The sequence below is a fragment of the Muscardinus avellanarius genome, assembly GCF_963383645.1.
Source record: "Muscardinus avellanarius genome assembly, chromosome: 2".
Lineage (NCBI taxonomy): Eukaryota > Metazoa > Chordata > Mammalia > Rodentia > Gliridae > Muscardinus > Muscardinus avellanarius.
In genome coordinates this window covers 24552781-24566705 of record NC_137787.1, presented here as the reverse complement: position 1 = coordinate 24566705, position 13925 = coordinate 24552781, and the positions used below count along the sequence as shown (strand labels likewise).

At 33.2% G+C, this 13925-nt stretch overlaps 2 protein-coding genes across 2 annotated transcripts in view; both read left to right on the top strand.

Annotated features, from left to right (window-relative positions):
• The window catches only part of SPAG16 (sperm associated antigen 16), a gene marked incomplete at both ends in the record, with an annotated part of 820178 nt that extends 815547 nt beyond the window's left edge, over positions 1 to 4631 (top strand). The window contains one exon of the mRNA XM_080689332.1: positions 4456 to 4631. Within this exon, the coding sequence (XP_080545458.1) occupies positions 4456 to 4631 (176 nt within the window). The remainder of the gene's footprint in view (positions 1 to 4455) is intronic.
• A 3848-nt stretch (positions 4632 to 8479) lies between these two features.
• The window catches only part of VWC2L (von Willebrand factor C domain containing 2 like), a gene marked incomplete at its 3' end in the record, with an annotated part of 149735 nt that continues 144289 nt past the window's right edge, over positions 8480 to 13925 (top strand). The window contains exon 1 of the mRNA XM_080690160.1: positions 8480 to 8884. Within this exon, the coding sequence (XP_080546286.1) occupies positions 8495 to 8884 (390 nt within the window). The 5' untranslated portion in view covers positions 8480 to 8494. The remainder of the gene's footprint in view (positions 8885 to 13925) is intronic.

Sequence of the window (13925 nt, the reverse complement as noted above, 5' to 3'; positions counted from 1 at the left end):
CAAACAAAATATAAAATAGGTCTGGGAGTGTAGCCCAAAGGTAGAAAGGGCTTCCAGGAACCCCAGTACCACCAAAAAAATAATAATAATAAAAAAATCTCATCTTGACCTTCTCTGAGTCTCATTTTTCATTTACTAAATGCAGAGAATATTTATATCATAGGTTGAGTAGAGAATACATGAGGCAAAATGTGTCGCTCTCGATATTCAATAAATAGTGGCTACTATTAGCTCACTCCAGTAGACATAAATGATAAAGAAATAAGCTCATACGCTTTCTATAAAAATATATCATATCAGTTTTTGTGTACGTCTTTATAATACACCATAACTTTTATGCAAACATTATAAAGCCCTAAGTATGTCACGTTCCATGACTGTCAAAAGCATTGCAATATAGCATCCAGAAGTCCTAATGTTAAGGAGGATTTGTCTAGGTGAGGAGGTAAATAAATATGGAAAGCTTCATATAAATCTTGGCTCTTCTAGGTGTATGCTTTCCAAATCAAAGTGAATTTTCACACCCGAATCTATCTAAACTTCATTAAAAATCAGTTTGAAAAAGTACCAATATTTTACTTGCACATTTTATTAATATAGGATATAAAGCTTCCTGTTTATGTTAGATAATCCAAAGTGATTATGGTTAAGTCATTTCAAAAATTTCTACAAGGGATTTTATTGCTAGTGATGCTTAAGTTAGTAAGTATATTCAAATATTTGAGTTTTTAATAACAAGTTAATTTTAATAACAAATAGTAGAGTTTTATTGGCTCATTTAACAGAAAAGGTTAGGAGAAATGAACGTCTTGTCTTCTAATCTAAAAAAAGTTAACAAACTCATCCAATAAAAGTAAAATGAATAGCAACATGTCACTTTCATTGAACCCTATTCGGCTACAGAAAAGATAATGCTTTACTTAAAGAAAATATCCTAAAGTTTTGGTAGATAAAAATAAATATAGATTATGAGTGAAAATAGCCTTAATCACTTACTGTTGATATATATAGCCTTAATCACTCACTGTTGATATATATTTAGTTATATAAAATAGCAATTATAAAATTAAATTGGTCTTTTCCCACTCTTTTTTGTGGTACTGGGAATAGAGGCTAGGGCAGTCTACCTCCAAGCGACACTCCCATACCTAGTTTTTATTCTTTATTTTGAAATAGGGTCTCATTGAGTTGCAAAGGGCCTCAATAAGTAGTTGAGGCTGTCCATGAATGGCAATCCTTTTCTCCTAGCTTCCCAAATGCTGGGGTTATAAGCATACACTACCATGCCTGGCACCCCACTCTTAATTTTCTTCTTATTGGGCATCTAAATAATCTGAATGGAAACAAAAATTAAAAAGAAAAAAAAGAAGCCATTTTACATGATTTTGTTAAAATAGCTTTATAAATTAATGTATGCTATTTTTGTTTATAATCAATCTCAATAAACTACACTATTATTTCTTCATCATATATTTAAGCCATATGATATTTGTAGAGTGTGTGCATTTAAAATCTGGCAATTTTTATTAATATATTTTGCTATCTAAATATTATATTACTTATTTGGAAACTTTATGTCATAAAACAATTACTTTGACCAAATTTTGTTTTATGTATAATAAAAAATAGAAATAAACATAATTTAGAATGTATTTTATTATTTCACATATTTATTTATTTATTATTTATTTATTTATTTTTGTGGTACTGGGGTTCCTGGGAGCCCTTCTACCTCTGGGCTACACTCCCAGGCCTATTTTATACTTCTTATTTGGAAACAGGGTCTCTTAAGCCAGTGCAACTGGCTTTGAACCTGCGCGATCCTCCTGTCTCCGTCTCCCAAGCACAGGGATTACAAGTGTGTGCCACCACGCCTAGCTTATTTCACATTTTTAAAGAGGCATATTTACTCCACATGAATATTATTAATGCAAAATTTAGGTCAATTTTCCTGGAACTACTTGAAATTTCATCCCTACTATATTTTCTTTCCATTGACTAAGTTCTGATGTAGATAAATCTTTTATTCATCCTAAATTTATCATTAAGACTCAGACATGCAGGTGACAAATGATTTGTACTGTGATTTCTTTTTCATTGTCAATCACCAAAATATTTAGAAAAATATGTACATCTCCATAAATACTCACATTTTAGAGATTCTGCTAGTACTCAGACTGACTTTTCCCCCAAGAGTGCCACCTCTCTCACAACAACTAGATATTAATGTAGCAACTGATACATCCCAGTAAATAATTTTGAAAATCTAACCTAAAAAGAGTTCAACATTCCCATTCCAGCTAAACTAATCTTAAAGTCAAATATGATATTAAAGGCCATGTATTAACCCAGTATATTTAAATGAACTTGAACAGAATTAAAAATTTATACTCATTTCAGGAATTAGTTATGATATATTTACCATTTTGCAACCCTCTGAAAATGTATTCAGGTAAACCTGTAAACCTTTCCATAAAATTGCTGACTCAAATCTGTTTTAATAAGGACAAGTTTTTGAAACACCTGAGGAATGGTGCTACTGAATTATATAATCCTATAATTAGGTTCCAGTATTATCATTTCACTCTATTATACTAGAAAAACTTTCAGAAATGATAAAAAATGTTCATAAATCTTTCAAATTATGGCTTTTAGAGACCTGAACAATATCAATAATTTAAAACTAAATTTTCCCCTTTTCTTTATAAGCTTTGGTTCCATTTGGTTTTGTTAGGTTTCAAAACTAAAACCATGATATTAACCCATTCCCAGCTACTGTATAAAAACTACAGGGAAAAAGTTATTTTTTTAATCAAAGAAAAGTCACAAACAGCAATTGTCTATAGGGTGAGGCTGGAAGTGAAATCCATATGCAGTGCCTCTGTCAGCAAAGACTTAGGAGAAGAGGGTTTATAATAAATATTCACATCTGCTGCTTTGGACACTCTAATCTATCCTAAAGACTTTTGCTACATCAGGCTTTTTTTCTAGATGAAGAAGCCCAGTAGTTATAAAGGTTTGCAAATAGGCCATATTTATCATGGTTAGCTTTACTTTTTGAAGTTTTCTCTGTTTTGTGATGTTTGGGGGTATAATTTGTGATTAAATACCTCACTGGGGCTTCTATGATACCATTCTAGAATCTTTATGACAAAATAGACAAATTCTGTTTTCATATATACCACTTACTTCAAATCTGTCAAAGATGCATAGGTAACAATGCTATGCCAGACTTGGAAAACACAACAGCTAACTGCCTATGATATGGATTCCAAGCGCTGTTGTTAAATGTTAGCACCTTACATAGACTGGATGCCATTGTGAACAAATTCCTGAACCTCCCCAAGCCTCTCTTTCTTCAATTACATGATGGAGTTAATGCTATTTTTTAAATGGAAAGTTGTAAAAATTGTATTTGATTATCCATATTGAGCACTAAATATGACATCTAGTATGCTGACAGTTTAAAAATTTTCAAGTGGTATTGCTGAAGTGATGATATAGTTCTACTTGTGATTATATAATCCAGCAGATAGTCCTAAGGTCATAATTACTTTCCCCAAGGACTAAGCATATGAAATTCTATTGCTTTTATTTGGCTATAAGTTCTCTCATAGTAGGTTTGCTACTAGCATTTTAAAAATTAAACTGCTAACTAAAATTGGATTATTGACTTGTTTTCACTGTAAGGAAATGATTCACTAAAAATATGTGATATAAAGATTATGAGAATTTCTGACACTGTATTTAGTTATCTTATATAAGAAAAATTTAGTTTAACGGAATTTTGAATTTTAAGTTAGAATTTAAAAGCCCAAGTCATTTTGCAATGGAGATATTTATTTTCACTTCTACTCCAAAAAAGTTTGTTGAGCTCATAAATGTTACCATTTTTAAAGTAGAATGTATATTATTATAGTTTTGAGCAACGACTTAGCATAATTGTGATAAACAAAGATGAAGTAGAATTCAAAATATTTTAAAATGTAAACTATTCATAATTTATATCTATGCAGATATAGATCATATTTTTCCAAAGATAAACTTTGAAAACTATACATTTTAAAAACTTTTTGAACATATTCACTTGTAGAAGAAAGTTTCCTTGCTAAGTTGCTTTAAAGCATTCTTCTCAAAATAATTTATTAATCACCAATATAAGAAGAATGACAGGGCATTTGATGACCTCTGCATATAAAATAGAGCATCAGACGTTATTTTCCCATTCTAAAATGTCATAATCCCATCATTGCCGTGTCTTATTTTGACTCATGCTATTTTTATACAGATATGAGATAGTTCATATTTAATGACTGACATCTAATATAAAATGTGAGTCTGCTGAATCACTGTTGAAACAAAATAGAACATTCTATTGTTTATTAACTGTACTGAAGTAAAACTTTCTCTCTCTCTCTCTCTCTCTCTCTCTCTCTCTCTCTCTCTCTCTCGCAGGTCGAGTGTTAGCTCAGGCGAGCGGCAATGGGGTTGTCCATTTGCTAGATCTTAAATCTGGGCAGATTCACAAATTGATGGGCCACGAGAGCGAAGCACACACGGTGGTGTTTTCTCACGATGGAGAGAGTCTGTTTTCCGGAGGCTCTGATGGCACAATCCGAACGTGGTCTTGACGGTCAGCAGCATACCCCACTGCAGAGAGCATTTCCTTTAAGGTTTGAAAATGCCTCCTGTAGCCCCAAGCCAGGAAATAACTGGTTAAATGTGCCAGTAGGTAACATTTACAATTTTCTTTAAAACCTGCTTTAGATGTATGTTTTAATGCCGCTACTGTTACCAATAAAATATAATAACTTTCAACTCATTCATTTATGTCTGGGTCTCTTTCTTCTCTGATTTTGATAAGAATTTAGAGACGAGCATCTTTACTAGGGTTTTGGAAGAAACAGCTTTACAATGACGCCTAATGACAGACTAGATGAATTACAGGAGATTGATTTTTAATGTTAGAGAACAAACTGCAGGGAAACGCGGCTACTCCCCCCCCCCCAATCAGATCCAAGCTGCAGAAGAACCGAAGTTTAATCGTGTAGCACAAGAAAAGTCTTTCTGCACCCAAAGGGTCAAATAAACTCAGCGAGCATACATTTTCACAGATTCTTTGACAATGATAGTGCTTTATCTATTAATAATAATCAAGGACTGCAGATGGCTTAAATCTAAATGCAAGTCTCTGGAACTTTCATCTCTGCAGCCCGTTCAAAAATGCATTAGGAGGTGTAAATTCAATTTAAAAAAAATCATCGTAATTGCAATGCAAATAAATGTCTCACATGTATAAAGATCGACACTCCCCCCCGCCCCCACCCCATGCACGCATCCGCTGTATAAAGTGCGACTGCTTAGAGAACACTCTAGCCTGGTCTAAAGCAGCAGCTCAGGGATTTCGACCACGCTGGGCTCAGAAGCCAGTTGTTGGCGCTGTCCGTGGTGCTGAGGAATTCCCGGCTGCCGGCAGAATGAGCTCCAAATCAGCAGTCTGCAAACTGCTCTCAGTGATGCAGAAACCCAGCTAAAGTTGCTCCTTTCCTTCACGTCCACAGTTCGCATTTTCCGGTGTGCAAGAAGGGATTCAAGCAACCTATCGTGGACGATGCTGATGGTTTTGCCGGCGGAGCGGGCTTTAAGCTACAGTATGCTGTTGGTGTTTGTGATCCTCAGAGCCTAGCCAAACCACCTCTACTGCCGTAGCAAACACTGTGTAAGTGAACTCATGTGTGGAGGAGGCGTAATCAGCCAGGAAATTTCATAGAAGGATATAAGAAAATGCTAAAAATAAGTTCAACATGATTCTGCTACTGGGGTCTGGATTTCTACAGGACCAGCATTGCTTCTGGCTTTGAATTCTGAAGACAGGTCCAAAGCATATTTCTTATGTGTGTCTGCTGTGTTTCTCTCTGGAAGGGTGGGAGACTGCTTCTTGACTGTGTTTTGAAATGGGAGGTAGAGAGAATGGATTGCCTTTAATTCATGCCTGAAAATGTATTCTTTGGGTGATTAAAAAAGGGACTGCTTCCTAAAGCATACTTGACCTTTGAGTCTATATTGGCCTGTGACCCCCACCACCACCATTAACCTCCAGAGAGACTAGGTAAGTGCATCTTCTGACATGAGTTATGTTTGTTTTTTCAAAGAAATAGATGCAGTCATTTTAAATCATATGTAGCAACCTAGGGAGGGGGGAAAGTTTAACTGGGAAGTGATACCCAGTTTAGTAGTGTTTGCTTTCTTATTAAAAATCTTCATAGAAGCATGCTCTTTGATTTCTCTAATGTTTCTTTTCTTAAATAGTGTCTGAAATTGAACTAGTGAAGCCCAATTTTGAAGGAGGCTTTTAAAAGAAAATAGCCTAAGAACTTTGTTGTATAAAAAGATCTTGTTTCCTTCATGCAGGTTTTAAACTATATTTCTTGTAATAAAAGCATGTTTAATGTTTATATAAAGTAGATATAACACCTTTATTTTGTCATTAAATTTACATTTATCATAATCTGACACATTAATGCCTACCTGTGGCTTACAAAGAGATCATTTTCTGTCTATGTCCTTTTGAAGCAGAATCATATGTGTATTTTATATGGCTTATCTTGCATGTATTGACAGCTACTACTGTAACATTATGAGGACACACAGTAGCTCCCTTTTCTTCTCCCAAGATAAACTTTCTAAATATGTGGGAGGTGTATAAATGCATGCTTTAATTATCAAAATATATTTATGCTTTTTTCAGATGTTCTTATATTTGTGGCCTCTGTAGTAATTTAAGAGGAAAAAAATGCTTTGTCAAAGGGAGCTTCCAGCTTCTCAAGTAGAATTATAGGTTTGCAGTTTCTTGTTCTGTCATGACTCATTATTTTTGACATATTCTAAGAGAAATCTATCTCCTTTGTCATTACCTACCCTAAATGAATTTTAATATCAGAAAACATTAGAGGAATTCTAATACAAGCTTTCTCTGAAAAGAGAGCATGAATATATCACCTTTCATTTTACTATTACTACAATTTGCATATCTAACTAAAAATGCAAATATAACCTAATAGTTTTTAAAGTTTTCTAACACCATCTTCATCTTATTTAAACTTACCATCTGTATATGTTAGAATGAAAATAAATAGTTTATGAGTGCTCTTAATATAAAGTGAAAGCAAACCAGTGAATGACATTTATAAATGATCTGAATATGTCCTATATACAATCTTAGTGATCTTGGCATAAAGCCAATCACATTTAAATAGACAAGTGAAATATTTTCCAACACTTTTTCTTATTTAATACTTTCTACAGTCACAGTTTCTACAAAGCCTTTGTGTGACTTAGTTATTCTAAGCATTTAAATAAAATCCCACTACCAACACTTTGCACCAGCACTAATACTAAGTGACATTTACTTGTCAATGTTACCCAAGTAGTAAGATGTTTTCTATGAATGGCAATGCCTCATTACTATTTTGAGAAACTTCCATAAATAGTTTTATCCTTGTGCAAATTGCCTAAATGAAAATGTTTTTGACATTTCAAAAAGGTTATATTTTCAAAACTGTGTAATGGTATATTTATTATATGAAAGTAATTAACGCAAATAAAACTCCATGATTGCAGGATTCAAGTTTCTGTCTTAAAATTTTCATAGACATATCCTTCCTGCCCACTAGGAGCTTACCTCCTGAGTAAAATAAAGATGCCCACAATACTACAAATACATATTTTAACAAATCATTTTCAATAGATGTAGATCTTTTCTATTATTATTTATTTTATCTTCTTTCTTTTATTCACTGTGGAATAGTATGCTCCTTTTATTACTTAGTTATTTTCCCAAATCTGTACCCATGTTGACTGAAGCAAGTAACTCATGTTCAGACCACCATTTTTAACCAATATACATAATAAGTCATAAAACCTTTATACTGGCTCCATCTGAATTATAAGTTACATTCAACTATTGGTTTATTTTTTTATAATTGGATTTTTTACACTGATATATTGGCTTTGATACATATGATTATAATATTTATATTCTATATTGACCTGTCCAGTTAAGAATGATAGAAGATGTGAGTTCAATTACTTTTGAACTATTTGTCAGTAGCTATTTCTAAGCACCTTTTAGGGCTCAGTAAAACCACATCTCACAATTTTGAAATTCAAAAGATAAATGTAATCTGAAGGTTCCTATATGAAATAGCTCTCTAAAGGGCAGATAGTAATGTGTACATTAAGGATATACTCTTCCAAGTTCACAATAAAGTATAGACAGCTGCATGAATTTAATCTTATTGAGGTCTTAGACTCTTCCAAACTGAACTCAAACAAACAATTTAAGAGCAGGGGCTTTAAATGAATCTATATTCTCTTTATATATGTCAAATTATTTTTTAAATATTTGTTTTCAGCCTACCCCTCTTGTATCCCCATGGAAGGAGCTGAGTATATTTAATAATAGGAGCACATCCAGAAGTCTTTGAGGAGGGGGATGGCTCTTCATATTCATGAAGCTTGCATACTTCTATTGGTCATCCCTGGATTGGTCACCTCTGCTGCCATCAGTCATGAAGACTATCCTGCTGATGAAGGTGACCAGACCTCCAGTAATGACAATCTGATCTTTGATGACTATCGAGGGAAAGGGTGTGTGGATGACAGCGGCTTTGTATACAAGTTGGGAGAACGGTTTTTCCCAGGGCATTCCAACTGTCCATGTGTCTGTGCCCTAGATGGACCTGTTTGCGACCAGCCAGAATGCCCTAAAATTCACCCAAAGTGTACTAAAGTGGAACACAATGGATGCTGTCCTGAGTGCAAAGAAGTGAAAAACTTTTGTGAATATCATGGGAAAAATTACAAAATCTTGGAGGAATTTAAGGTATGAGTTACCCTCCGTATTTATTGAATACTAATTTTTCACATCAGTAGATCACTGCATTAAAATCAAAATTAGAAAAATATATTTGAAAATTTCTCTCTAGTTTTCGATGTTATTCTAGTTGGCGTAAATAGCCCCATGCTTGACAAATTAGGCGGGATTTGCAGTTTCACAACAACCTTCTCCTTCAGAAGTATTTGGGACATGCTTACTGCCTTTTACATTTTTTAAAACAAATTTTCTGTGTTATTACAAAATACATTTTCTGAAGGAAAATTTTGTTCATAGGTTATGTGTCTATTAAACAAATGTTCAAGTCTTGGTTTTTTTGTTGTTGTTGTTTTGCTTAGCTTATATATGGAGCCATTTACCTATGTTCTCAAAGTATTTATATAGTGCATGTAAATTTAAGTGCTAAAGAAACACACCTCTGAGCTGTGATCTTCATATTAAGCAAATATACTGGGCCTATTTGTTTTAGAACAGGACTTCCATTTTCTTCTTTGCTCCTCAGACTTTTGACTTGCAGGACTTCACATAGAACTAAATTTATATCACAGTCTATAAAAAAGATTAATTATTTCAACCTACATATTTCTTAGTCTTTTGTTTATGCTTGTCTTATTTTCAAGAAACTTGAAGCTCATTTTTACCTACTCTTGGATTCTCTTTACTCTAAGGACTGTTTTAATTAGGATGTCCTACAAGCCAGATATGAGTCCTGAGGACATGAATTAATACACCAAAATATATTCTTTAATTGTAATGACAACATGTGACTTAAATGTCTGTCTTATTGATGGCCTGACATAAAAGGCCAACCAAGTTCTCTGACAAGATACTCAGAATGAAAATATAGCTGCTCTTCAGTGTGACTATTTACATTTTAGAATAATGCTCAAATATTAGCACTGATCCACTCTTTCTCTCCACTAGAGTCAAATAGTGCTAGAAGTTAATATTTAGAAGAAAGATTTTTAACTAATCATCATTAGCATACTCTGCATATTGGCATTTTGGCACTTAATTGCTTTAAGTCTTTCTATGTAACGGGTTCAAAAACAGAAAATTTTGCCTAGGAATAACCACTTTAACTATATTTTCTTCTAACATAAAGTAAATTTTAATTATGATTATCACATCAACTTTCTTAGATGAAAGTTTTCTAGACATTTTCATGTTTTATAAATTTTGTTGCACAATATTGAGAAGTAAAAATCTAGAGAGTTTATTATCATTGTCGACATCAAATAATATTTAAGGATATACCATTAAATATTTATTGATGGCTTTATGTTTTCTGAAATAGTATATATACTTTGACATTAGCTATATTAACTTTCAAGTTAATGAAGGTAAATATAAGTACTCAACACACTTATAATTTTGTAGAACCATGTCTAGAATTTGCATCATTCTCTTCTAAAACACATACATGAGTAGAATATAAAAAAGATATCATAGAAATAATACCTACCCCTGCCCCCAAAACACATCAAAAATTGGCATAGTGTATGTAATTTGTCAATTAGTACTTAATAAATGATAGATTAGTTATATGAATGTCATCAACTCACTAAGAATTCTATAATTTCCCCTCTGCTTATATTTGTTCCATTACAAAGGTAACAACTATGCTACCCCACCAAACAATACTAAAATATATAAAAAAGTTGACAATTCCTGTACCATTTTTAATCATATCCCCAGTATAATCTAATTCCTACTACATCCCTCCCTAAAAATAATCTATTGGTGTACACAAATTTTCTACCTGACTTTCTATAACATGGGAATTGTAGATGTTTCTTTAAGATAGATTCCATTCACAAGAATTTAGTCATAAAGACCTTCAGAAGCTATCAATGGCAAACTTATAATTAAGAAGAACTAAGACCAAGAAAGCTCAATTAACTTCTCCAAATTTTTCACATTCTTTGCCCTACTACTAAATGCTGCCTTCATAACAATACAAACTATTCAGCCTCTAAAATTACGTTGGTTCTACAGTAAGATACATGTGGAAACAAATCCCAAATTCATCAATGAGATATAAGATTTTGGATGATAACTTTAAAAGTTTTTGAGCCACAATGGTAATTACCATGAAGTATCTATTATAATAATTGCTTTGCTCTGGAGAAGTTGTTGGAAATATTTAATGAAGTATATAATTTATGTGAAGTTGCCAGGCTTGTGGTAGCTGGTACATAATAGCTTTTGAATAAAACGTGCTCTTCTTTAATGCCAGGGATTTATTTGCTCTATATTCTAAATTATTCTATGGCTTTGTCTACATTTTATGATGGAAACTCAACTTTAAAAGCCCTTCAAATGAAGTAATTCTAATACCTTTTGAAAATGTTCTATTTGCTCATATATACTATACTATATAATATATATACTATACTATATAATATACTTATATATATAAGCTCTAAATATGAGCCAAAATCTGACATCTTTGTTCTCTTTCACTTTATTTTACAATAAATAAGTCAATTTTTAAAGATGTATGGAAATTTAACATCATAATCTTTATGTTATTAAATAAATGCTAATATCATATATTCTTTGCATATAATATATTGATCCAACAAGCATTTATTGGACTGTTTCATATACAAGATACTGTAGATGTATTACATTGGAAAGTAGGATATGTAGAAGTAAATGAAAGACATGATTAATGTAGAAATCATGGAATAAAAGCAGTTTAAAGCTTATATATATATATATATGTCTTATATATATCACAAATATATATATACATCATATATATATCACAAATATCACACACACACACACACACACACACACACATATATATATATCCCAATATAATTCCAAAGGGACTGTGGTTATCAGAAGTTTATCAATGTAGTATGAGGCTTGGTAAAACAGAATTTCTTTCTTTAGCATGGTCAAACTTGAGCCAATGCTTCAAGAAGTAGTTGAAATTGAGCTGAGGAGATTAAAATTTTAAAGAGAAACTTGGTACAGTAAAATCAGAGATTGGGATAAAAAGAATCTAAAAAATGGGAATTTGAATATGGATTAATAAAAATTAATTTGAAGATGGATCTGATTAAAATGTTATAACTGTAAGAGACTAAAATTTAGGTATGTGTTGACAGACAGTAGATGGGAGAGACTGGAATCCTAGTCTAAAATATTTAATTTTAGATTTAAGTATTTATTATTCCATGAAGAAGAAGAATAGGGAATAAAATGTAGGTTTTTGTACATAGAGGTTACCTAGTTAAATGGATATTTAAATAAGATCATCTTGTCTCCAAGTACAGAATTGGGTAGAGTTGAAGAAAAATTAATGCTGGGGGAATGGATACTATTGCCAGAAGAAAAAAATATGGGCTGACCTACATGCCTAAGGACAAAGACATTCAGGAATGTTTCCAAGATAAAATCTAAATCCCTTGTATAGTTTAAAGTCTATTTATCAGTCTCTTCAAATACTTAAACTCAGCGGGGCATGGTGAAGCACTCTTGTAATCCCTGAGTTTGGGAGGCAGAGACAGGAGGATCACGCGGGTTCGAAGCCAGCTGCGCTGGCTTAAGAGACTCTGTTTCTAAATAAAAAAATATATAAAATAGGTCTGGGACTGTAGCCCGGAGATAGAATGGTTTCCAGGAACCCCAGTACCACCAAAAAAAATTAATATTAGATTTGACTATTTATTATTCCATGAAGAATAATAATAAGGAATAAAATGCGGGTTGTACATAGAGGTTACCTAGTTAAAAGGATATTTAAACAGGATCATCTTGTCTCCAAGTACAGAACTGGGTAGAGGTGAAGAAAAATTGATGGGGGAATAGATACTATTGCCAGAAGAAAAAAATTTGGGCTGACCTACATGCATAAGGACAAAGGCATTCAGGAATGTTTCCAAGATAAAATCTAAATCCCTTGTATGGTTTAAAGTCTACTCATCAATCTCTTCAAATACTTGAAACTCTCAATGATTTCTTTCTTCTATGTGTTTGTATATACTGTCCCCTAGTGTAGAACACCCTTTCAACATTGCTCACCTGTCTTAGTCCTATGAGACTACTTCAAGACTCCGCTTAAATGTCATTTCAACTGCAAGCCCCTACTGTCTGTCCTGACACTGAATCCCAGGCTGGGCCATGCTCCTCTTTTTTGTCTTCCCACCGCATCCCTTGCCTACCATCCTAATGGGAATGGTAATCACAGGCAAACACTGCTAGGAACTTTATGTATATTAATAACACATTTTATTTCTTAATATCCCATGCAATTTATGCTTTCATTAGCACTGTTTTAGAGAGAAGAAAACTGAAGCAGAATAGTGTAACTCACCCACTATCATACAGCTGAAAAGTGCCAAAACCTATGATTACAACCCAGGCAGCCTGGCTACAGAATCTAAGATCTTCTTCACTCCACTGTCTCTGTCACACTGCAGCAATACATATAATGGGAAGCCATATGGCTCTTCCACCAGAAACCACCTGTTTCTTCCACCAGGGTAAACCTTTAGAGGCTAAGAATCTCTAAGGCTTTTCTTCTTTCTTTATTCCTAATTCTCAGTTCTATGCAAGCCACATACCCTAATCGGCATTCAGTATACTTTTGGTGAATGTCATAATGGGTCTGATTACATTCAAATACACAGACTACAAAGAGGCTACTTATTTTCTGTTTATATGTCAGTCTCTTAAGGTTCAGACAGTGTGCTATGCAGGTAGCTAAAGTGACAAACACAGCTCCCTGATGGAAAATCTATTTCTAACCTTCTATTATCACTTCCTCTTCCAACCAATTCCTAACCAAGGCTGGCCTCAGATACCCTCTTCATCCCAGTGTTACACCGACCACCTAATGTTTTCGTTGTGCTCTCTCACCCTACATAGCTGCAAAACATATGTCACATTTATAACTTTTATGATCAGCAAATTCAAATGTAAATTAATCTACATATGTTACCTGATGGGAAGAATAATGTCCTTTATAAAGGTTATGGGGATTTTTTTCCCATTTACTGATGCAAGCTTT